The following is a 25,864-nucleotide window of genomic DNA, read 5'->3' on the forward strand; positions in this document are numbered from 1 at the left end:
TATGCTTGCTACATTTGAGAAGTTAATCTGAACTTTGATAACTGTTGGTACTATACTATAAACTCGGAATGCATTTTGACCAGTTGGTCTGGCAATGACAATCTGATTTTACAAGCTGGTAACGGTTACATATTTTGTGTTGTAGGTTAAAGTCCAGATCAATATGTGCCCTGTCAGTAGAAAAACTTGATTTGCATTTAGTCTTATATAATTTCATTGCCATGATCATTGCAGAATATGCCAAATTAGCTTTCGATTAAATCGGGTTGGAACAGGACACAAAATCTTATTAGTTTTAAATAAGATTTAAAATATAAATTTAAAATATCTGTTCTTAAACTGAAAAAATTCTCAAACCTATCAACTGAGGCATGTGTGACTGATCAATAATCAAAGTGGGGGAAAATTTGCTGAATGATGATCGATTATCTAAACTGGAGTAAATGTACTGCAATTTCTTTCAATTTTATTTTGGTATTTTTTTTAATTGAATTCATTTGGTAATTTATTTGCCATATTGAAAATTCTCATGCTGTTACATTGAGTGAATCAAAAATTAAATTGGTTAACTTATTCCTATTTGTAAATTCTCTGAGCCCATGTTTATTTTGTCCTTTAACAAAAAATACAGGAGTTTCCACAAAATAACATCCTGGCTTTCTGAAGCCTATAAAAAGTCCATTGAAATTTTATTGTTGGGCTATGCTTCACATGCCCATAAATAGGGTAATTAGTTAGCCTAATAGAAGGTAATTTTTTCCTTGATGTATCGAAGGGTCCATGATTATATATTTCAAAGTATGGTAATCACCAAACATTTATCTTAAGGATGGCCAATCATTGTAAGAAATCTAAACTTAAAGTTGCTGCAAATTATTTAAAAAGAACTTCAACTTAGTCACTTCACTCCTGCTATAGTTATACCTTGGTCAATTTAATAGACTCCTGAAAGCCAAAGATGTTATTTTTGCCTTTCTTGTCCAGAAAACCATGATGTAACATTTTACATAACTGGTAAGATGTTGTAGAATTTTATCATTATTCAGATTACTTGCAGATAAAACCAAAATGTATCATCCTGAACTGGGGAAGGGTTTTGTGATCAGTGACCTGACTGATTTGGGTGAACTAAATCTTGAACCAGTACATGGTTTTTGCTGTTGCAGGCTTGCTTTTCAAATTCTCAAACTTTGTGTTGGTTCTACTGGCTGCATCCAGATTGTGTAATGAATCCAGTGGAAACCTAATCTCAGAGTTCAAGCAATTCTTGTAATAATTGTGAAGAATTTTTTTCAACAAACAATAGATCGTCATTGCTGCCTTGATGATGGGTCATGTGGTTTTCTGTTGAAAAATTGTTGCCTGAAATGTTAATCAGTTTATTCTTTAATATGCATTTGCTTAATTGTTCATGTACTGGTTGTGTTGGACACCATTCTTGATAACGCTGGTTTACAGTGAAAATGCTTTTCAGCCATGCTAATGGTGTATGAATGGTAATTAGTAATATGAATTAAGGCCTGATGTCCTCCCTGCAGTACCTGCTCGTTTCCTGTCAGAATTCATTTCAAAATGCTGCTTAAATTTGGCTGCAGTTTAAGCACTATAGGAAATTTAAATTTGAGTCAAAGAAAAGTAAGGGTCCTTGTTGTCTGTCACTCTTGGAGATAAATTAACTTTCAAACAAAATAAAATTGTGATTGCACAGCTTCTGAGAGATTCCTGCAAGCTGATGTTGGGGTTTGAATGTGTTTGGGAACAGTACAAAATGTACTTCAGAAGTGATATTATGAATTCATTATAACAGAGCACAGTAAGAATGCAACTGCAATTTGTTTCCAGCAAACAAAGCCTTTTCTTTGATTTTACACTTTCATCTCTGGACAAAACTGTCCTTACATTGTTTTCGCCACATGAAATGAAAATTTGTAATACTTTGGTTGGGCCAACTATCCCTGAGCCACAGCAATTGTTTTATTTTGTATTTTCCTTTCGGGTTGACATTTTGCTTGTCTTGGGAGTAGAATGTTATCCTCGTATTATACATTCTGAGCATGAATTAAGAGAATTGAATAATTTGTTCCAAAGCCATCCTTGCCTACTCTGGCTTGTGTGATACTCCTGAAATGGCCGAACAACTTGCTCAGTTGCCAAGACCTATTAGGGATGGAAGTAAAAACTGGCCATACCAGTGATTCACAGGGCCTTGGAGGAGGGTGAGGGGTTGGTGTGAGGTGAAATATTTAAAGTGGAGCCTTCATTGAGGAGTCATCCTGTGGGCTAAGGGAGCATAGGTGAGCATTTGAGGAGTTGCATGATGACCGACCTCGCTAAGCTAAAAATCTGCAATCCTTTGTGCAGTCCATGAAAGACTGCACTCTGCAATTGCATCAGCTGAATTGAATTGGTCACATGTGAACAGTGACTTTTCTTCTGCAACTCCTCGTAGGTGGTGTGTGAAAATCTGAAACATTTTGTGCACTGAATAAATCCTAAGATGCATTGTGAATTTGACAATGATAATTTGCATTTCTGTTCAGTTTGGTGGTTCATTTAGTGGGCACTGAGAGGTGAGTGACTTGATAAGTAGTCCATGCTTTTAAGAGAAAATGTTGGGATAATATAACAGACCACTTAATAGCTGTGGGTGGAACAGACAAGTAAATGTTTTAAGTTATGGTGAAGCATTGAAACGGGAAAAATAACACAATTGTTAATAGCATCAGAACTGAGGAGGTGGGGGAGAAGAAAATGAATTCTAGTACATTTCTCCATTTAAGGAATGTGAGCATCAATGGCAAGTAAAGCACTTATTGCCCATCTCTAATACCCTTGAGAAGATGACAGTGAGTTGCCACTCACTGTTAATCCTTCTGGTTAAGATATTTCCAAAGTATTGGATAGGAGATTCTAGGTTTAGACAGAACAACAATGAATGACTAGTGATATATTTCCAAACTGGGTTATTGAGTGACTTGGAGGAGAACCCGTGGTCCCCTTATTGACCTTGCCACTTGTGGGTTTGGGAGGTCTAGGAAGTAGCCTCGTTCAATAATTGCAGTGTATTTTGTAGGTAGTTTGCACTGCAGCCTTGGTGTGCAGGTGTTGGGGGGGAATAAACGTTTCAGTGATGGATGGAATGCCAATCAAAAAGGATCGGTGGGCAAAAGACGAGCATTCATCAGGGTTGGCTTTTGTCACCTTGATTGCTGCATTATATAAAAATATAATGGAAACGTTGAATGACCATAACCTAAAATTCTAACATTAAATCTGTACTCATCCACACATGAACTGAAAGAATATCCTAATGGTGGAAAGTTTTGAGAAAGAAATGTACAAAATTACTTGTTCCTCCCAAGCACACTACACTTGGCAAATATCATATCACAACTTACTCTTATTTGGACATTATTCCTGCAAGGGGAGGCTGAAGGCTTGGTACAGTCATATTCCTATACACTGACACCATGAATTCCTGGATAAGGCATTTGTAATTCAGTGTTCTTTCCTTCGCTTCACACAAAGTGTAAATATTTCTCTGGAAAATGCAACAGGATAATAGGACCTGGATATACAGATCATATTTTAAGAGCAAACTCATTGCTCTTATTTTCATAGTGACTTCTGGGGTAGCTTGCAGTGTAGGCAGTTTAACTTAAATCAGTTAGGAGCTGACTTTAAATATGTTAATAAAAAATCCTGCTCTCAACAGCAGGGGACTTGGATATCACAAAAGGTTCTCTATGAAAATGCCAGCAAGTGTGAGTGTATGTGCAGTGAGTTGGGGTCAACTTGTCAGAATTTGACTACCTTTTATTTGGGATGTGTGGGAGATTTTATTTTGTATTCACCCTAGCTGGACCCTTATGTTCTAAGCAGGGTGCAACATTTTGTCGAAGTTTACATAAGTTACTTTCTTCTTGAATCCCCAAAACAGCAATCATATCCATTTGTAAGATTATTTCTCATAATCCAATCCCACGATCATTCTTGTCCTGTATCCTTTCAATAGCTGCAACATCCTTTTTCTATGGTCCCAATGTAAACATTTTGGAGGGAAAAGCAGATGTTTCAATAGTCTGAACAAAGGTGACATGATAGGGTGGCTGTAAGAAAAGCAGGGCAAAACAGAGTGTATATATTTTTCTGGAAAATGCAACAGGGATAATAGGATCTGGATATACAGATAATATTTTAAGAACAAACTCACTGCTCTTATTTTCATATTGCCTTTCATAAATTCCTGTGCCCATTGTGGCAGCTTTGTCCTTCTGATGAATTTCCCCTTGGTGACTGTCTGTGTTAAATGTCTTTTGGTGTGGCACAACAGTCTCGGCTACACTTGTTGCAGATGAAAGCAGTGGATTAAAAATGGTGTGAATTTTGCTCATTTCTGTATTTCTGGGTCCTTTTCTCAGCAAGTTTGGCATCCAGTTTGATTTGGCCTTTTTGTTTTGAAGAGTTGGGCTCTACTGCTCTGAATTATTGCTAGATGCCTCTTTGGTTGCCTGTGTCGCTACTCACCATGTTTGTATCTTGTTCCCAATTGTCTTCAGAGTCCAGGTATGGGCATCCAAGACATTGTGATCCGCTGGCTAGTTGAATGTCCTTGGGAATACAGCAAATAAGTGGCATCACTACAGCGAATGTCATTGGCTTAGAAGTGAATAGATGCTTATGGACAGCAGGCTCCAGGACATTCTAAATTGGTAACCTTACCCTGCCAGGAGGTGCCCAGGCTGCATTTGAGGCAAACTGAGCCTTTTATTGTGCTTTTCATCTGATCAAGCATTGCTGCTATAGAGTAGTGTATTAAGGACATTGGCTTGGTGGACTTGAAATTTGTTGTTTGTCAAGCTGCATTTAGTTCTTGCTCTCTAGCTGAACTTGGCCATGTGTGTTGCAAAGACTGTAAAGCTGATTTCGGCATTTAACTGATGCATTCCTGCTGATGCTGTCTGTAAAGCTGTCAAAAACCTCCAATAATTGCTAGAGCTATTTGATGGTTATATTGCAGAGTTGTGTGCTGTGACATTTGCCGCCTTGATGCAGGTGGTTGTTCAGAACTCTTTACAGGCATGTGAGATTGTGTTCATAAGTCAATGGAGGTATTCTTTGTGAGGGGATGGTCATAAGGTAATGTCAGCCTAGAGCATATCCCCGAGGAGGTTTTGCCACATGTATATTGGCTCTCAGTCTTCTGCTCTGTGGGTGAGCTGAAGGCATATTGCAGCAGCATTGAGATAAAGATTCCAGGGGAAGTCGCCACTATAAAACAGCCCTTTTTGATCCTGCTTCAATTTTCCATTGTTTTGATTGTGCGATAGTGTTGTAAACTTGTACTTGCTGATTGCATCAAATAGACAATAGTGGTAAAACTTTTCAGCTGGCACCTGCAATTCTGTTTGCAAAAGCCATTCAAGTTTTCAGCTACATGTCATTTTAACTCTCCCTACCGCTCCTACACTGACCTGCCTGTCTTCGGCTTTCTCCATTCCTACGGAGAGGCCAAACTCAACTTGTATTTTGCTTGGGTAGCTTACAACCCAATGGTGTGAACATTGAATGTAACCCACGCTCCTGGCATTCTCCTCCCACACACACTCACCTGTCCACTTAGTTTTCTTCTCCCTTTGTTCATTCCTCCCATTCCTTCTTACTCCCCACCCCACCTTACCTGGTTCCATCTGTCCATCATCACTTCCCTTTCTGGTTCCACCTATCACTCACCAGCCTTTACCCTCCAACCCCACCCCTCCCAGGATTGCTATATATCAGCAACCTTTCCTGTTCCCTCTGTTCTGATGCAGGTTCTTGACCAGAAACATCAACTTGCACCTTTTACCTCCACAGGTCTTGCTTGACCCTCTGAGTTCTTCCAGCATTCTGTTTTTTTTTCTTTGTTGCAGTTGCTGATCCTTAATTACCACTTAAAGGATGTTTCAGAGGCCAGTTAAGAGAGCTGCATTTGTGGGTTCAAAGGCCAGACTGCATGAGAATGGCATATTTCCTTCCCTGAGGGGCATTAGTGCACCAGATATGTTTTTATAACAATCTGGATGTTTCACATTGGTAGTACTGATCCTTGCTTTTATTTCCCACTTAGTTGGAGAAACCCGTGCCATGAAAATTGCACTCTGTTTTATTGAAGATATTTTTAAAAATCTCCCAGCAAAGTAAAACTCCCAATACTAAAATTCTAGCAAACTTGACATGTTCTTAGACTCAGTGATAATGCAGGAAATTGGTGTGTGTGTTTCATAAGACAGTTCATAAAAAAAACAGAATAGGTTACAATATTAATGCAGTAATTTTATTAAGAGGTGGAGGATTAAGACATGTTCAGGATTTGCTGTGCATTGCAAGTTTAATTTTGGAGATGAAATCTTTTGATTTGAAGCAGGTTATTGCCTATGAGAATAATCAATTTTCATTGTTACCTTTGGGGTTAATAACCTTAAATACTATTGGAAACATTCTGACGGCTCTACCTCCTCTTCCTAACTGGTTTGTTTAAAAGAAATGCGATGTTGCTAACTTGATTTATTGTATTAAATTGTGAAGTCGTCCTTGGGGTCAACTTTTCAAATCTGAATAGCAATTGAAATATTGGTGATAAAAAGGAACTTTAAATGCAAGTAATTTGTTTTAAAAAAAATTATAGAAATATGCAGCAGATCATAAAGTAGTAAAGACATGAATTTTTTTGAACATCAGAGTGAAAACAAAGATAAAGAAGCTCTTGTACAGGACTGAAAAAGTGATTATGGGGATGATGGATAATTTCCCCTCTGCACATATTCAATTTTAAAACCAGAACTTAATTTTGGTGTTGTACTTGTTTTCAGTGTTGCCACTGGTTCTACACCTTTCACAAGCTGTTCATCAGCATCTTTGCCTTCTGGTGAAAGATTTAGAACACTTTCTAAAGTAAAATGTTACGGATACTGGAAATTTGAAATAAAACTTGTAAATGTCGCTAATATTCAGGTGATGAAAGCTGTGCACTGTTTCTTGCTCTCTCATGGATGCTACTTGACCTGAACATTTCCTGCATTTTCTGATTTTTTTTTTAAAACTTTTAATTGATTCATAGAAAAATAGTAGATCTGTATATTTCACAACTGCACACAGTAACTAAAACAAACAATGTGAATCCAACTCTAGTTGGGAGTGAAATTCCCAAAAACTTCCTGGTTAAATTGCCAATATTTAGTTAAACATCCAATAGAGAAATAATCCAGCAATCTGTTTACTTAAACAAGAGTCTAATTTTGCTCAGATGTTGCAGTAGTTAAGTTGTACTGCCATTTTGAAAGCTTAAATAATTTATAAATGTTAACATTTTAATTTGAAATATATGCAACAGTTTTCTTTTTAATTCCTTTACAGTATAGTGCAGTGGACACCAATCCATTGTCTGTATATGTTATGCACCCCTTTTGGAACTCTGTAGTAAAGGTAAGAGCACATTAATAACTTCTAGAATTGCTGAGTCCAGATGTAGTTTCTTAATGTTCCATATGGTATGAGGTTGAACTAAACTTGGCAAGAAAATTTTTAATGAACAAAAGTATATACTAGATTTACTTGTTTCCTTTTAAAAAAAATACCTTAAGCAGAAGCATGGAGTTTCAGAGATGATGTGCTGCTAATGCTCTATTTTAAAGTATCATGCAGCATTATTTAAAATGCAGGCATCTCTGAAGTATAAGGCTGAAGGTAGAAGCCGTATTAAAAACAGTGGAAGTGAAAATCTATGTTGAGATGTCTCCTGAAGGTGCAGATGTTAAGATTATAGATCAACATAGTTTTATTCTTTGTTATACAAGGATCCACTGTCTAGAACATTGCTTTACAATAAAGTGGTAGCTGGCTAGGCTGACTTGCCATAATCAGTATTAAGATTTTGTTTAATTGACTGTAAAAGTCTAGTTAATATGCAATGGAGAATTTATGATCTCCCTACTTACCGACCTTTGTCTTTGCTTTTATAGATTTTACCCACATGGTTGGCACCAAATCTGTTGACATTCTGTGGTTTCATACTGCTTGTACTTAATTTTTGTATGCTGGCCTATTTTGATTATGATTTTTATGCTTCAGGTAAGAGTTTGGATTAAAAAATGAATATGGTTGAAAACTGGTTATAGGTAACAAATCCTGATGTCACAATGCATACATATTCCATTTATAGTAGTATTGCTCACAACTTGAATAAAACTCTTGATCACTAGTTAGTTGTTCTTTAGGCGGCTGCTGCTGCCTTTTGCACTGTATTTACCTTTTTAATTGTGAAGGGTACTTGTGTTCAATCTGGTTCTGATGCTGCTGGCTGTTTTGGAATCTTGACCCCCACCCTTTCCCCTTACTTTTACTGAAGGATCTTGGGGTTAGCCTGTGGCTGAATTATAAATGTTAACTGAGATCTCTAGTGCTAACTACATTTTACAAATGAACAAATGCCGCTTGGACAGCTGCTCAAGGAACATACAATGTCTGATGCCTCTGCTTGCATTAAATTTAGTACAGCACATTTTGTCTCCCATGCCTCTAAGGAGTTTAGATTGGCCATCAGTATTGAGAAAATGGAAATCATGGCCCAGAATATTGCAGTATTACCATCAATGGAGTTTCAGCTGAAGGATGCTGATTACATATTTAAGCTCCATCATCACCAGCTTCCATTCGATGCTGAAATAAACTGGAGCTGTTCTGTCCAACCTGTATAGACCAGCAGCAATCATACAGAATACCAGACTGCAAGTCTACCAAACAAAAATGTGATTTTAAAAACATTGAACTAAACTCAGTGTAGAAAATGATAATTATTAGTATCTTGTCTTTTGATAGTGTATTTAAAAGTGTGGTTAAAATTGCTTTCAAAATTGAGTGATTTGACCTTGGTTGCTCAACAGCCCTATTTCATTTCCTTTTTTAGCCTGTACGGAATCCCTTGACTGTGATTGCACATGTTGCTCACAGCTGAAACCATTGTATGCTTGGAAAATTATGGGCAAGAATAAAGTACCTGGCACTTGTAAAGCAGAAGCTTGTGAATGAATTCATATAAAAACTTCAAAAGCAGCATGTTTTTGTGTATTTTCTAATAGTCTTGGTAATGACATGCATAGCTGTCTTGTTCTCCAATTTAAGTACTTGCATAAATCATTTGCTTCCACGTCATTTGCAAATTTATTTTTATCAATTTATCATAGAAATTAACTACATTTTAAATTGTTAAATATTTGTTCCACTTTTGCAAATAGTCAGTTGGAACTTTTTTTCATCATTCTGAAATCTGATTGCTTTCTTTACTGCTCTTTGAAATGATTATGCCCATCAACTAAGTATCTTTGCTATGACTGCAATTACAGGAGCTGAGATCAATTGATGTGTTGTCCCTTACACCTAATAAATTTAAAGATGAAGGAAATTGTTAATTTTGTTGTTTACTACAAAAAGCAGAAAATTTTGCCCTGTAACACATTGAGGAAATGCCTTTAAAAGCTGATTGTCTGATTGGAGAATGACCCCAATCTTTTTTTTTTGCTCTTCTGTTTCAGGTGAAGGTTATGAGCATGTTCCGAGTTGGGTGTGGGTTGTCGCTGGTCTCCTAAACTTTACAGCATATACACTAGGTGATGCTGAATTCTGTTCTGGTTTTTAATTTAACAAATCATAATGTTTTATAGACGGCACGCTTGAAGTTGTTTTCATTTGTGATTGTTATCGTTATGGGTTGTGTTGATAACAGGTTGCTTTACTCCATTATCCGTCATTTCTTTAAACTCCATTGACCACACTTAGAACAACTTTAAGACATTTATGGATGATTTTGGCTAAGATTGAGTCTATCTGAATAAGTATCTCTGTTTGTGGTCCACAAAGCCACATTTCCCAAGGCATGTCTTGCTGACACTTTTCTTTGTCAACTCTCTCACTTTATGCCCCTCCCTTAACTCCACTTGTTCACACCTTTTTTCTGTCTACCCTTTTTCTCCATGACTGTTGATCACCCAACTTTCTTGATACTTTTATACAGACCAACCCACTGTTTGCCTTGCATCAAACTGGTTCTACTCTGTTCTACATCAATTCTATTCTGAAATGCACATAGTTGTGTAAAACTGTTGAAGAGTGAATTATAGATGTAATATCACCCTGATGGCAATGAATTGGAGCTGACTTATGAGAGGTGATATCACGAAGCATTAAATCACACAATCTGTCGAGGAAGTGTGAAACAATTTTTTTGAGAAGCTTTGAAAATTTAAAAACTGTGTTCTGATAAATTTGTTGGGCAATGTTCTTAAAATCAGAACCAAAGGGAATTGATGTAGATTAAGCTAAATCTAACTGAACAGTGGACCAGGTTGGAGGTGCAGAATGGCCTACTCCTGTTCCTTGGAAGAAAAATAGTGAGATCTTTAGCGAATGTCAGGAAACCTGCTTCCTACTGACTTGTTACAGGCGCGATAGTTGCTTTTCCTGGTGTAAATATGTTGGTACCTCTGCTTTCTAAATTGAATAGGAGGAACTTAAATAAGGGGGTATTATTGTGACGTAAAAAATCTCTTCTTGATTTCTCATAGATGGAGTTGATGGAAAGCAAGCTCGACGAACAAACTCTAGTACTCCCCTTGGAGAACTCTTTGACCATGGTTTGGACAGCTGGGCGTGTATATTTTTTGTGGTCACTGTTTACTCCATTTTTGGACGTGGGGAAGCCGGTGTTAGTGTCCTCACACTTTTCCTCATATTATGGGTAGTACTGTTTTCCTTCATCCTTTCCCACTGGGAGAAGTACAACACAGGAATTCTTTTCCTTCCTTGGGGATATGACCTTAGTCAAGTGGTAAGTGACTTTCAAGGTAAAAATGTCATCTTTTGTAGAGTACCTTGTTATGCTTAAATGTTGCATGTTGTTGGGCGGTAATTCCTTTATGCAAGTCGAACTATCCGGCAGCCTGATGTGATTAGTAGCGGGCTGAAGTACAATGAATTTTTAAACTTGTAGTGTACTTCATTGAATGAAATGGTAGTATTCAAGCCTGCTGGTAATAAAGTGAATTAAATTGTATTTTCAGCCAAAGATAACTGTTGGTCACTTACATAAATAAAGTCTTGATGATCAGTGGGACTCAATAATTCAGAATATTTTTATTCAGAGTTTTAGTTTGGGTTTCCTTTCCAAAATATGTTGGTATGCAGTCACACAAAGATGAATATATTGCAGTGTATAGCACAGAAATGGACCATTGAACCCGAATTGTTCTTTGCTGGCATTTATCTCTAGACAAGCCACCTATCCTGTTTCATATATATTTATCCTCCAAGTTTCTCCTCCAACATATCAGTGATATTTGCTTCAAATACTTTTTGTGATAGCTGATTCCATACTTTGGGTAAATTTCCTATTGAGTTTATAAGTGACTATTTTGTATTTGAGCCTTGTTTTACACTGATTTAACTGGAAATATTAGCTTTATTTTAAAGATATCAATATGGTTGCATTTTAGCCTTCTGTTTTCAACAAAAAAAAGAGACCTATTTTGCCTTCGGTTTCTTCTGATAAATACACCCCCTCATTTTTGGTACTGTCTGGCAAAGCTGTAGAAAAGATTTACACAATATCTTTATTTATAATAAGGGTACCAGAATTATCCATGGTACTGCAACTACAGTATTAACACAGGTTCAATGTTTAATATAACTTGCAAGCCTTTCAATTCTATTTCACCAGTCATGAGCTCCACTATTTGGTTTGGATTTTATGGCCATAGTAACCTCTGTCACTAGTTTAAAAACGGAAAATGCTCTGTACACTCAGGAGATCAAGCAGCAACTGTGGAAAGTGAAACAGCTTCAATCTTTTTGGACAAAGACCATTTGTCAAAGCTCTGTGACTTGTTTCTCTGTCCACAGATGTTGTCTGATCTGTTGAGTGTTACCAGAATTTATGTTTTTATTTCAGATTTCCAGTATCTGTACAGGTAACGAACAGGTTCAGTTTTTACAGACTTCCTTAAATCTCTTTTGTCTGTAAGTTGGAAAATACACATACTTACTCCTTGGTAACCATACCTCCACAGTATTATAATGAATGATTTCAAAAACACGACTGATTTTAAAATAAAATATAGAACAATTACTATAAGTGTGGGGAAGAGAGAGAGGAACTAACATGTACGTACACTGAACTTTTGAATTTAATGATATTGTGGGAGCTTATTCGTACGTAGGAATGTCTGTAAGTGGGGCATTTATTACTTCAGGATGGCCTGTAGTTTTTTAAAATTTTCACTTACTGTGTCATAGCTTTCCTGATTTAGTTTATCTGAGCCTCAGAATCCTTTCAGAAACCTGGCTGCCGCATTCATTAGATTTAAATGCAACATATCACACATGCCACTATTAAAATCCACTTGCCAATCACATGTCCATTCTGAAAGCTTCTAAATGGCTTGCTGTGTTTTGTCATGGTGTCAACTGTACCTCTCAATTTGGTGCTGCCTGCAGATTGAAAATTTTGATTGAAGATCGAAAACTTTGGGATTGTCTAGACTGAAAGAAAGTTTAACCCTGCAGAAAATTGAGATGCCCAGATGTCATAAGCAGGAAGGACCTATTTTTCTCAGCAGAGAGGTCAATAGGGAACACAAAAAAAAAACTGCTGGTGGAATTCGGCAGGTCAGGCAACCTCTGTGGAGGCGAAAGGATGGTCGACGTTTTGGGTTGAGACCCTGCAGAATCCTGATGCAGGCTCTCAACCTGAAATATCAACCATGCATTTGCGTCCACGGAGACTGCCTGATCTGTTGAGTTCCTCCAGCAGTTTGGTTTTTTGCTCCAGATTCCATCATTTGCCATCTCATGTGTCTCCAGCTACAGAACGTGTGCATATTACTTGGTGGAAGGATTAGTAGTTTTTGTTGGGAGAGCAGGAGAGGGTGTGATGGTTGGGGACAACAAAATAACTACTTCACACAGAGTGGTGGGGATCTGATGGTGGAGGCACAAATCCTAACTACATCTAAAGAGTATTTAGGTGAGCACTTAAAGAGCAACGTCCTACAAGACTATAAGCCAAGAATTAGGAAATTGCCAGCATGGATGTGATGGGCCAAGTGGCTGCCTCTTTCATGATTATATATCACCATAATTCTAAACTGCCAGGGCTGTAGCATTAAAGGTACAGAAAATTGTGTTTCATTTTATGATGCGACTTTAATGGGCTAGTTAATGGGTGTTTGCTTGTACCTATATTTTTTGAACACACAGTTCTGTGTTCAGCATTGTATATTTTTCTAACAGCTGAGATGTTGCTCCATTCCTACAGTAGGAAAGATAAAAATCATTTACAGAATTTCCTGTCTGTAGAAATGGTTAAGAATAGTCACTTGTTCGTTTGCAAGCAATGTAGATGTTGTATGTCTGTTTCATTCAATTGTATATACGGATCAATGAGATGAGGTTGCCCTCAAGTAGTAACAAAATTCTTCCCCTCATTCTGTTGCAGACCATTTCAATTGTATACATTATAACTGCAGTTGTTGGAGTCGAAGCTTGGTATGGACCCATCTTCCTCAATTTTCAGTACAGAGATCTCTTTACTACCATGATATTGAGTACGTACCTTCATTTAACTATTTATCGCACATCTTGGTTTATTTAAAAAAAACAAAGGTTTACATATGCAGTTCTCCTAATGGTGATTTCAGTTTGAGGCACAGGATGAATATTCTTAACATGTACTCTTAAGTTGTGAAATCCATATAGACCTGTATAACAAGTGGATTTAATGAAAACGTCAGAATCAGATTCTGAATTGGCGACTTCTTGTTTATCTTATCCATTTTTATTCTAGAAGCCTATGCCAAGAGGATTTGTGAAGACCTGTGTTCTATGCATATAATTATCTTCTAAGCTTTGCGTATATTGAAAGGATAGGGCAGAATGATGGAGAGTTACACATTCATGTTCCCTTCGCTTTTTTTGTTGAGTAACATGTAGGTGGTATGATATACTTATAAACAAGCCTTCCAGCTTTAACATTCCAAGCCTTCACCAATTCGTCTGCCAAAGAATTGAAAAGGCAGATTAGGCACCTTGTTGTTGGTTTGTGATGAGGTAATGCAATCTTTATCTGAGGGTGTGCCACTGGGAAATGCAGTGTCCAAAGTTCCATATGATCCTTACAATAGGCCATGTAGGTTAAATCTGTTCATGCATGTCCTCGACTAATACTGAGGCAGGGCTTCTCGGTCTTTGTGAACAAAATTATGTTGGATTTCAAAAAGGGAGCAGTCTAAGAATTATCTCTAAATCAGATCAAGCTGTTTACTTTTTTTAAATCTTATAAGTACAGTCTATAAGAGCCACACATTGTTTCTATTCTGATTGTGAAAGTACTGATTGAGGAATTATCCACCAAAAAGGTTTAAGAAATTCAAATGGCTAAACCAGAAAATAAGGTGCAGATTGAGATAACTTCTCCATCAGACCATGTAGGCAGGACTTGAATATTAAAATTGGATGATGGCTGTGGTATGCATATTTAGCCTGTGTCCACCACAGTGATATAATTGTTGAAGTAATTGAAAATCATATCACCTCATTACTACAACATTTGATTTCACAACATAATTATTAACTGAAATGTTGTAAGGTGAAGATGGTATTGAGTTCCAAGTTGCTTCAAATCTTATGCAATGTATTATAGAGAAATGCACTATGTCTGTAGCTCAGCATAAGAGCTCATTGATGTTTCATTGTCATCTTGATCAGATAGTCTCCACGATTTTTGGGTGTGGAATTTGTTTAGAATGTTACTAAATTTGTGTTGGATTGAAAATCTATGCCATCTAGCTTAATGAATTTGTACGAATGCTTAAAAATTGATTAATTTATTTTGTAGGTTGTGCCTTCATCATCACATTTCCTGTGAGTTTATACAATGTTTTCAAGTAAGTTTGATTTGAATTGATTTCCATTTCAGAGACTTTTTTAAAATAAATTGTTGATTGCTTTCAAATTTAAGTGTTATTTCAAATAATAACACTTAAGGTATGGCTGTATGTAAAAAAAAAAGTTTTAAGTTTTCATTGAATTAGAGATCTGTCTTGAGCTAAATGAGATTTTTTGATATATTGAAATTGTGTAATAACACAGCCAAATAAAGATATACCATGTATTTTCACTCTCCATTTCAAATAGTCTCAGAAATTAATTTAAAGGCATAATGATCTGCATGTATTTACACAGTAAAGGACTTTGTGATTCCAGAAGCTTTTTGCATTAGCTGTGAATCTGTGGAGTGAAGCACTATAAATGATACGTCACTGACATGATCTTTATTCTAATTAATGTAGTTTTGCAAATGTTATAAACTATTTTTGGAGACAAACTTAGCCAAACTATTGAGCACGTCCCAAAAAGGTGATTTCATGAAAAATTAAGATTTGCAAAGTAAGATATGATTGTGTGTATGTATGTTTTAAAAGTTTTCATTGAATTAGAGATGTCTTGAGCTAAACCCTGAGATTTTTGAAGCATTTTGTGCTCTATTGCATGGTGAAGCAATTTATGATGAATGTACATTTCCTAGACAATTTTGTCAAAGTTGCACTATTTTGATTAACTCTGGTGTTCCTTAATTTTTAGGGCATATAGATCTGGCACACTGAAGCAGCATTCTTTTTATGAAGCTATGCTTCCATTCATTTCGCCAGTATTACTCTTTGGTCTCTGCATGCTTTGGGTCCGTACATCACCTTATGATATTCTAGAGAAACATCCAAGAATTTATATTTTTGGTTGGGACAGCGTTTTCTAATATTACGGTAAGTCCACTCATGCCAGTTAATTTGTGAAATTTCTCCAGGTCCATGTAGTGCCCTATCTGATACTGTTTACAATTCAGGGATCATTCAGGAATGTAAGTGTAACACTGGCATCTGTTGTCTTAGTTGACCTGTTTTTGGTCTTGGCACTAACACACTGTCCTATCAGTTGCCTCTGTCACTTCCTTCCCTTCAGCCAGTCTCCAGCTTAACCATGAGCTTGCATCTTGAGTTTCTCATTGATTTCCCCTAATTCTCCAATCTGATCAAATCTTATTCACCAACTGGTTCCAGATGATTATGTCCACTAAAATACTAACCATCCGACTTCCTTACTTGTCTACCAAAGGTGGTGATATTTAGTGTTTACTCCTTGTTTATTCTCTTGATCTATTCTGTTTTTACTCAAAAAAAATTTGAACAAACTTCATGCAAATTAGCTGTCCCAACTTGAATCTCACTTTTCTTGGCAAAGTTCATGTACGTGCAAGTTACCTCGCAAACGTGTACTTGTCTTTCCCCAAACGTGGTGTTACTCCCTTATGTGCTGTAGCACTGTAACAGCAACTGTCAAAGCCATGGACTTCAAGCTTCATAGTGACAAAGGTAACTTGGCTCAATCTAACCGTCACCAGTATTTAGCCCCTGGTATGATCTCATCGTCCTACAGTCTTCCAGCTAGTTGGGATCCTACTTGTTAGTTTCCATTCTTATTTACCTTTTCCCCATGCTGCCTCTTGGTGATATCCTTCAAGAACAGTATCACTTTATATATGAGGCTGACAGCATCAAATAGCAGAGTCAAACGTTGATCACTCAATTGGTTTCTGCATCGAACTTTATTGTTTAGCCTCTGATTCCCTACTCACCCTTGCCACAGTCTGAGGCTGAACCAGACAGTTCTAGACCTTGGTGTCATTACTGATCATGAAATGAGCTTTGGGCCACATCCAAGCCATTATTAAGTTCTAACTGTCACTGTGTAACATTGTCTGTTTCTGACTCTATCATTGACCCGACTTATTTTGTTGCTGAAATCTTCCAAGTGCTTTTGTACCAAAAAAAAGTGGCTAGTTCAGTGTTCTTCTGGACAGTTTCATGGTTGTTTCATTCAGACCCCCTGTTCTAACTTGGATTTATTCATTGACCCATTACCCATGTGCTTGCTGTCATGTTTCAAAGTCTTCTCTCCTGTCCCAACCCCTCCTTGTCTCTCGCCCTACAATCCTCTGATTTCTACAGTCCTCCATTTCTGGCTTCATGAGCATCCCCAGTTTTGATGGTTTCACTGCTGGTTTGCTTTCTTGCATTTCAAGAAATTCACGAAAGTTTTCTGTGTTTCTACCCATCCTTTTCCTTAAAGATGCTCTTCAAAATCCATCTCTTTTACCAAGCTTTACATCTAATGTCATCGTATGCAGATTGGTGTGGAGTTTTGTCTGATAACTCCTTTGAGTCACCAAGGGATGCCTTATTATCTTAAAGTGCTTTGCAAAATAGAAAAAAACACTTTTTGAGGAAAAAATGTTATGGGTGTCTTGCATAGATGAAAGACCAAATCTCACCTGAAAATCGATCTTGCAACAGCCAGTTTGAATTCAAAAGCTTTTATTCTGGTAGCCTCCAATGATATGTACAGCTATTGAGCAATTGGCTTCTTCTTGCAAATCATAGGGGCATAGAAAGTCAAGATATTCACTGATTATCAGTAATTCAGCATTAACTGATACATTTTATGTTCGATGTCAATGTGATTAAAATTCAGGTAAAAAGATTAAACTATAATGACTGAATTGAAAAGATTCAACTCCTGGCATGAGGATAACCTACAGTTGTTGCTGTCACTGAGCTGATTCACGTCACTGTTTTCTACTGTTACTGGATGTGACTGTTCAAAGTAAACCACAAAAAACAAATAGGTATTCTGGATTGTTCATTGAAATGTGAGAGTAGAACAGGATCAACATGACATACTTCATTGAGCAAATTGGATTTAAAAAAAATATTTATCCCAAGTATATCTTTTCATTTCAAATTTCTAGCAATGTTCAAAACTTGATTTATTATTAAAGTAGAAAATTAGATTGAGTGGACTGTTACAACATACAAACATTATAGTCGATCTCTTTAATGTATACTGAGTATTGAAAAACTACTTTTTGTTTCCATAAATTATTCTTGATGGAATTTTAAGGCTGCATAAGGTTAGTAAATGTGGTTTTGATTGTGTCGGCAAATGCAGCAAGTTCTGCACTCATTCCTTCAAAGCTGCAAATAGCAAATGTTTTTATTGTATAAAATATAGTTCCTGGCCGAGAGGTTTATTTTTGCATAAATACAACTTAATACCTTGCTTTCTTCTACTTTCAGTGTAAGCTCATAGTTTGCCAGATGAGTAACACCCGCTGTCAGCCCCTCAGCTGCCTTCTCCTGCCTTTGGCTATAGGTGTGATCTTTGTGATCTCTGGTATCCTACAAGACAAAGAATATTATCTTCTTATTATACTGACCATAGTAATAACTCTTGCACACATTCATTATGGAGTATGTGTGGTGAGTAGATTTCTTGTTCTTCAGTCATTGCTGTTATTGTAATGTGTGTTAAATAGTAGCATCAAAGTAATTCTGAAGGATAAATTCCAAAACTTCTGAATAATGATTGAGGTTTGTCTCAGCAGCATTTCCATCTTAATTCCAGAATGTATGGTTCCATACAATAGCACTGTATTGTCTTAGTTCCAGAGTTTAGAAAATATTCCATCCTGGTCCAGAAGGTTAGGGCACATGGGATCCAAGGTGTGTTGACACATGGGATGCAAAATTACTTTGGTGATAGGAGGCAGAGTGTAGTAGTTTGGGAGTCTTTTTCTGACTCTGAAAGTCTGTAATCAGTGATGTACAGCAGGGATCAGTGCTGGGACCACTATTGTTTGTCACATATAAATGATTTGGATGAGAATGTAAGTGAAATGATCAGTAAGTTTGCTGATGACACGAAAACTGGTGGAGTTGTAAATAGCAAAGAAAATTATTAAAGGATACAGAGGGATACAGATCAGTTGGAAAGTCGGGCAGAATGGTGGCAGACGTAATTCAATCTAGACGAGTGTGGAGTAATGCATTTGGGACATCAAATATTAGAACAATACAGGCCCTTCGGCCCACCATGTGCCAACCTTCAAACCACTCCTAAGACTATCTAACCCCTTCCTCCCACATCTCCCTCTAAGATAAGATATCTTAAAGTCCTCCATATGCTTATCTAACAATCTCTTGAACTTGTCCAATGTATCAGCCTCCACCACCACCCCAGGCAGCGCATTCCATGCACCAACCACTCCCTGGGTGAAAAACCTCCCTCTGACGTCTCCCTTGAACTTCCCAACCATTACCTTAAAGCCATGCCCTCTTGTATTGAGTATTGGTGCCCTGGGAAAGAGGCGCTGGCTGTCCACTCTATCTATTCCTCTTAATATTTTGTATACCTCTATCATGTCTTCCCTCATCCTCCTCCTCTGTAATGAGTAAAGCCCTAGCTCCTTTAGTCTCTCCTCATAATCCATACGCTCTAATCCAGGCAGCATCCTGGTAAATCTCTTTTGCACCCTTTCCAATGCCTCCACATCCTTCCTATAATGAGGCGACCAGAACTGGGCACAGTACTCTAAGTGTGGTCTAACCAGAGTTTTGTAAAGCTGCATCGTTACTTTGTGGCTCTTAAACTCGATCCCACGACTCGTGAAAGCTAACATCCCATAAGCTTTCTTAACTACCCTATCCACCTGTGTGGCAACTTTCAGTGATCTGTGGCTATGAACCCCCAGATCCCTCTGCTCCTCAACACTGCCCAGAATCCTGCCATTTACCTTGTACTCCGCCTTGGAGTTTGTCCTTCCAAAGTGTACCACCTCACACTTCTCTGGATTGAACTCCATCTGCCACTTGTCAGCCCAGGACATAGACAGTAAATGGTAGGGACCTCAGTGGTATTGATGTATAGAGAGACCTTGGTATACAAGTGCATTTATCCCTGACAATGGCAACATGGGTGAACGTAGAATGTAGAACATTACAGCACAGTATAGGCCCTTCAGCCACAATGTCGTGGCGACATTTTATCCTGCTGTAAGATCTATTTAACCCTTCCCTCCCACATAGCCCTCCATTTTTCTGTCATTCACGTGGCTATCTAAGAGTCTCTTAAACGTCCCTAATGTATTTGCCTCCACCAACTCTGCCAGCACCCACCACTCTGTGTTTTTTAAAAAAAACTTACCTCTGACGTTCCTCCCCACATCCCCCACACCTTCCTCCAATCACCTTAAAGTTATGCCCCCTCGTGTTAGCCATTTTCACCCTGGGGGAAAAAGTCTTTGACTGTCCATTTTATCTATGCCTCTTATCATCTTGTCCACCTCTACCATGTCACCTCTCATCCTCCTTCGCTCCAAAGAGAAAAGCCTTAGCTTGCTCAACCTATCCTCATGAGACATGCTCTCCAATCCCGGCAGCATCCTGGTAAATCTCCTCGGCACTCCCTCTAAAGCTTCCACATCCTTCCTATAATGAGGCAACCAGAACTGAACAGAATACCCCAAGTGTGGTCCAACCAGAGTTTTATAGAACTGCAACATTACCTGGCAGCTCTTGAACACAATACCCCAACTAATGAAGGCCAACACTCCATACGCCTTCTTAACAACCCTTAACAACCTTGAGGGATCTATGGATGTGGATCCCAAGATCCCTCTGTTCCTCCACACTGCTAAGAGTCCTTCCATCAACCTTGTATTCTGCCTTCAAATTTGATCTTCCAAACTTCACACTTTTCCAGGTTGAACTCCACCCGCCACTTCTCAGCCCAGCTCTGCATCCTATCAATATCCTGTTGTAATCTACAGCAACCTTCTACACTATCCGTAACACCACCAACCTTTATGTCATCTGCAAACTTACTAACCCACCCTTCCACTTCCTCATCCAAGTCATTTATAAAAATCACAGAGAGCAGGGGTCCCAGAACAGATCCCTGCGGAATACCACTGGTCACCAGGCAGAATACGCTCCATCTACAACCACCTTCTGTCTTCTATGGGCGAGCCAATTCTGAATCCACACAGCCAAGTTTCCCTGGATCCCATGCCTCCTGACTTTCTAAATGAGCCTTCCATGAGGAACCTTATCAAACGCCTTACTAAAATCCATGTCCGCCACATCCACTGCTCTACCTTCATCAATGTGCTTCGTCACATCCTCAAAGAATTCAATCAGGCTTATGAGGCACGACCTGCTCCTCACAAAGCCATGCTGACTGTCCCTAATCAGCCTATGCTTCTCCAAATGTCCATAAATCCTGTCTCTAAGAATCTTCTCCAGTAATTTGCCCACCACTGAAGTAAGACTCACTGGCCTGTAATTTCCAGGGTTATCCCCACTCCCTTTCTTGAACAAAGGAAGGACATTTGCCACCCTTAAATCATTCTGCACTACCCATGTGGCCAGTGAGGACTCAAAGATCATTGCCAAAGGTGCAGTAATCTCTTCCCTCGCTTCCTGTAATAACCTTGGATATATCCCATCCAGCCCTGGTGACTTATCTAGCCTAATGTTTTTCAAAACTTTCAGCACATCCTATTTCCTCATGTCGACATGCCCTGGCGTATCAGCCTGTTGTACACCATCCTAACAGATGTTATGGTCTCTCTCACTGGTGAATACTGAAGCAAAGTATTCATTAGGGACCTCCCCTACCTCTTCTGACTCTAGGCATATGTTTCCTCTTTTATCCCTGATCGGTCCTACCCTCACTGTAGTCATCCTCCTATTCTTCACATACGTGTAGAAGGTCTTGAGGTTTTCCTTAATCCTACTCACCAAGACCTTCTCATGCCCCCTTCTAAAGTCCATTCTTAAGCTCACTCCTGGTTATCTTGTAACTCTCCAGAGCTCTGTCTGATCCTTGCTTTCTAAACCTTAGGTAAGTTTCTTTCTACCCCTCGACAAGATAGTCTACGTCTCTTGTCAACCATGGTTCCTTCACTCTACCATCCTTACCCTGCCTCAATGGGACAAACCTATCTCGATCCCCATGAAACCTCCACATTTCTGTTGTGCACTTCCCCAAGAACATCTGTTCCCAATTTACACTCCCAAGTTCCTGCCTAATAGCATCGTTAGGATGGGGTAGTGAAGAAGGCATTCAGCATACTTGACTTCATAGGTCAAGGTATTGAGTACAAGATTTGGGATGTTACAAGGAGAGGTTAGATAGGCTGAGGGGTGACCTTGTGGATGTTTATAAATGTATGATGGGCAAGAATGGGATAGAGAGTCTGTCTTTTTCAGATTTAATGTGAGAGGACAGCAATGTAAAGGAGATCTGACAGGTAAGTTTTTCCCACACGAGAGGCTTGGTAATTTTCTGGAATGAGCTGCCAGAGGAAGTGGTAGAGTTGAAAACAATTACTATGTTTAAAAGGCTTTTGGACGGGTACTTGGATAGGAAAGTCGGAGAGGGTTACAGGCCTTATGCGGCCAAGCATCACTGATGGCGTGGATGAGGTGCACTGAAGAGTGTTTCTGCTCTGTACAACTAACTCTATGATAATCTGATAGTATTTTCTTTGCTGCATTTGATATTGGTATTTGTGAATTTCAGTTTTTTATTTGACATACATTTTCATTATTGTGGCTTCCAGGGTGTGATTGGGGCTGCCTTTTGTTTTTGGACTAGGAAATTTCTTTAACTGTTTTGTCATTGTATTCGTGGCTCTTGTACATGAATTAATTAAGAAGACACCCACATTCGTTACCGAGGAAACACTCCCCAAAATGATGTGTCAAACACAAAGAAACAAATAACAATGAAAGGGAGAAGGGATGCCTTTCCATCTGTGACAGATCAAAATTGGAGCAGCTTAAGATTGTTTAATTGGAGTAAATATTTTTAAACAAATTCCACGATTTGTTGGTAGAGTTTAACATGAAAAAATAAGCATTATAAATAACCCAATGATCTGGAAATGGCAATTAATAAGGAAGTTAAGTGTCAATTTCCTGAAACGGGAGAAAGGGTAAGAAGCTTAATAGGGGATCCGAGCATTTTCACGAAGAGGATGGTTGAAATCTGGAACACGCTGTCTGAAGGGGAGGTAAAGACAGGTACACTAACATTTTAAAAAAGTATCAAGATAAGCACTTGAATAGCTGAGGCATAGGAGGCTGCAGACCACGTCTTGTTAATGGGATTAGTGTGGAGAGGTACTTGATATTTGGCATAGATATGGTGGGCTGAATGACTCTGACTCTATAAAAAAAACTTAAGAATACAGTGTTTTAATTTTATCTTGAACAGGTAAATCAGCTGAGCAAACATTTTAACATATACGCCTTCTCCTTGAAGAAACCAAATACAGAATGACTAGAGGAGGAGGAGCAGAAAATTGGCTTGCAGGCTTCTGAAGTATTGTAATGAATGATCATTCCAGCAGTCTGTGAATGCTTCAGCCATCACTGCAAACTGTGCCCACCACCGTCATCAGTAGAAAACAGGAGAATCAGATGGTCCATTTATAAGTATTAAAAATATTGTTTTATAAGTGATTTGCTGATAATACAGGTGTAATAGTTCAATTAAGTATTTAAATAGACGTTGAATGTGCACAAGCCAAAATTGTGTGCAACTGACTAGCACTGGATTTTATTTTTGTGATGCTCTCATTAAACTTCTGTTGTGCTGTTGAAGTCTTGAATAACATAGATGGTAGCATGCATTTAAGAAAATCTGGGAAAATTTTCAACAGATTTCTATTTTATAGATTTACAGTCTGAGACTTGGGCATTACAATTATGTTTTTGTAACTTACTCACTGGAAAATCTGTGCACCTTTCTTTCCCAAATACATGTTTTGAAAGACCTTTTCATTTTGCTCGTGATATCTATCAGACAATGTTCCTGTCTTATTTGTAGCCCAATTGAGCAAACCTGATGATGGAAGTTGATGTTTTTTTTAAAAAAAGGGGGACAGAACGAGAGGGTAGCATATTGAAAATTGTCAAAAACTATAAGTAAAGCATGTATTTAAAGAAGACTTTCTGAATGAGTAAATTATAAAATTTCCAAAGGGAATTGAATGAAAATGTACAATCGTTTTGAACATTGATAGTTCTCAGAAACCAATCAAAACCTTTTGCTACTTTTACTTTTTCAAATATTCAGTTTTGTGATGGTGAATGCATGTTAATTTTCTACTTTTAGTTTTCTTTCCTGGAGGATTGTGCTTGAATGAAGGGTATACTGAAAGCCTTGGAGCAAAGTATACTTGGAAGGAACAAGCATGACTAACAGCAATTGTTTGTATAGATGCAAAAACAAAGTATTTCTACCTAAACAATATTTAGGAAAGGCAATGAATATATTGTGTGAATTTCACATTTTAGTCATTTCATTGCATTGGGGTTGGTGGGTGATATTTATTGGGATTATTTTGAGATGGTCCAGCTTGATGGAGTAACAATTTGGCATGATGGATCCTTCCTAAAGTGAGTACAATTTAGTAAACATTTTTTTTCCATGAACGTACTGTATTTCTTACTGGTGATGATTACCATAATAAAACATGGCAACAATATTCATCTTCATATTACATCAGTGTAATTTCTGTTTGAAATGTAGCTTTGACCAATAGAATTATGGCAGTTTGATCACTTACTAATTTGCATCAATTATTTACGATTGATTTAAAGCAATTCAACTGATCCAAATTAATTAAGCATAAGATGTTGACATATTCCCCTAACTTCTTCCAGTCTACGGAGTACGACTGCAGAGTGCATCTATTTCATTTACATAGAGAAATTGCGTGTTGCACGCCACAATTGTATAAACATTGTCTCAAAACACTATACAAGTTAGACTTTCATGCTGATATTATTACATACCTTTTAAATTCTTTAGATCATTTAACTACAAAAGTGGTAGAGTTTGAGTATCAAGGAAACATTGAACTTGTCTTTGTATCCTTTTGAGCTTGTGTGTGTTTCAGAAAAATCATGTCTTTTCCTTTAATATTTCAGCTGTAATTTGCACATGTTTACTTCTGATATTAGGTGCATATGTTGTAAGTATCTTTAGAACTGAATTCCTAACATTTGGCTTTGATGCCATTCAATCACTGAAACTGGATTTTACCAAAATAGTTTCAAAGCACCCTTGGAGTACATGGTGGAAATGATTTGGCAATGGAGGAAACAGTTCTATATTTATTGAATGGTACAACAGTTAATATGAATGCACTGCTATTTTTCTTGTTTGAGCTTTCAGTGTGTTTATTTGACTTGATGCTCTTTTAAATTTGTTAGAGTTTTTTGGGTCATCCTACTTATTCATTCAAAGCAGACCAGAAAGAGCAGTTTGGCTGTTCTCAATGGTCAGATGATAGTATGTTTATTCATTTTAGTTGTATGGAACTAATGTTCCATACAATTTAATGTTTACTGCTTTCATTATTTGCAATCTTTAGAATTCAGAGGCCTGATTATTTAAAAAAATAGTGAATGTTAACGTTTAACCCCTTTAGTTGTAAGGAACTAAGCCTTTTATCATACCATTTCGGTTGCTAATTTCAAGAGTTATCTTTTAGAAATTAGTGTAAGTAGATGTATAGTACAAGAGACATTAATACACTTAATTGAGTCCACTAAGATTCAGTTGTTGCTTCAATTATTTCTGCTGAGTAATCCATAAAATAGCTGTTTAACTTTAATACGTTCATATTTCCTTTATGCCATAGAAAACTTTTTGGCTCATCAAATCTATCCAATTCTCAGAGCAAACACATCATTCCCATTCTCCTACTTACTTCCCTGTGATCTATTCTCTCTTGTATGGCCGTCAACCCTCCCTGATTTGTTTTTAGGATGTGGAGGAAACAGCATGGTCTTGGAGAACATGCAAACACTGCACACATAGCACCCAAGATCCGAATGGATCCCTGCTATGTCACCTTTTGCTAAAT

At 37.7% G+C, this 25,864-nt stretch overlaps 1 protein-coding gene across 1 annotated transcript in view; it reads left to right on the forward strand.

Annotated features, from left to right (window-relative positions):
- The window catches only part of selenoi (selenoprotein I), a 39,372-nt gene extending 15,608 nt beyond the window's left edge, over positions 1-23,764 (forward strand). The window contains 10 exon segments of the mRNA XM_052024603.1: positions 7,396-7,464; positions 8,001-8,109; positions 9,570-9,644; positions 10,599-10,861; positions 13,526-13,634; positions 14,924-14,972; positions 15,670-15,813; positions 15,815-15,848; positions 18,219-18,401; positions 23,203-23,764. Coding sequence (XP_051880563.1) covers positions 7,396-7,464; positions 8,001-8,109; positions 9,570-9,644; positions 10,599-10,861; positions 13,526-13,634; positions 14,924-14,972; positions 15,670-15,813; positions 15,815-15,848; positions 18,219-18,401; positions 23,203-23,319 — 1,152 coding nt within the window. The 3' untranslated portion in view covers positions 23,320-23,764.
- Positions 23,765-25,864: the final 2,100 nt, after the last annotated feature.

This window comes from Pristis pectinata, chromosome 10 (assembly GCF_009764475.1).
Source record: "Pristis pectinata isolate sPriPec2 chromosome 10, sPriPec2.1.pri, whole genome shotgun sequence".
In the NCBI taxonomy this organism is placed as follows: domain Eukaryota; kingdom Metazoa; phylum Chordata; class Chondrichthyes; order Rhinopristiformes; family Pristidae; genus Pristis; species Pristis pectinata.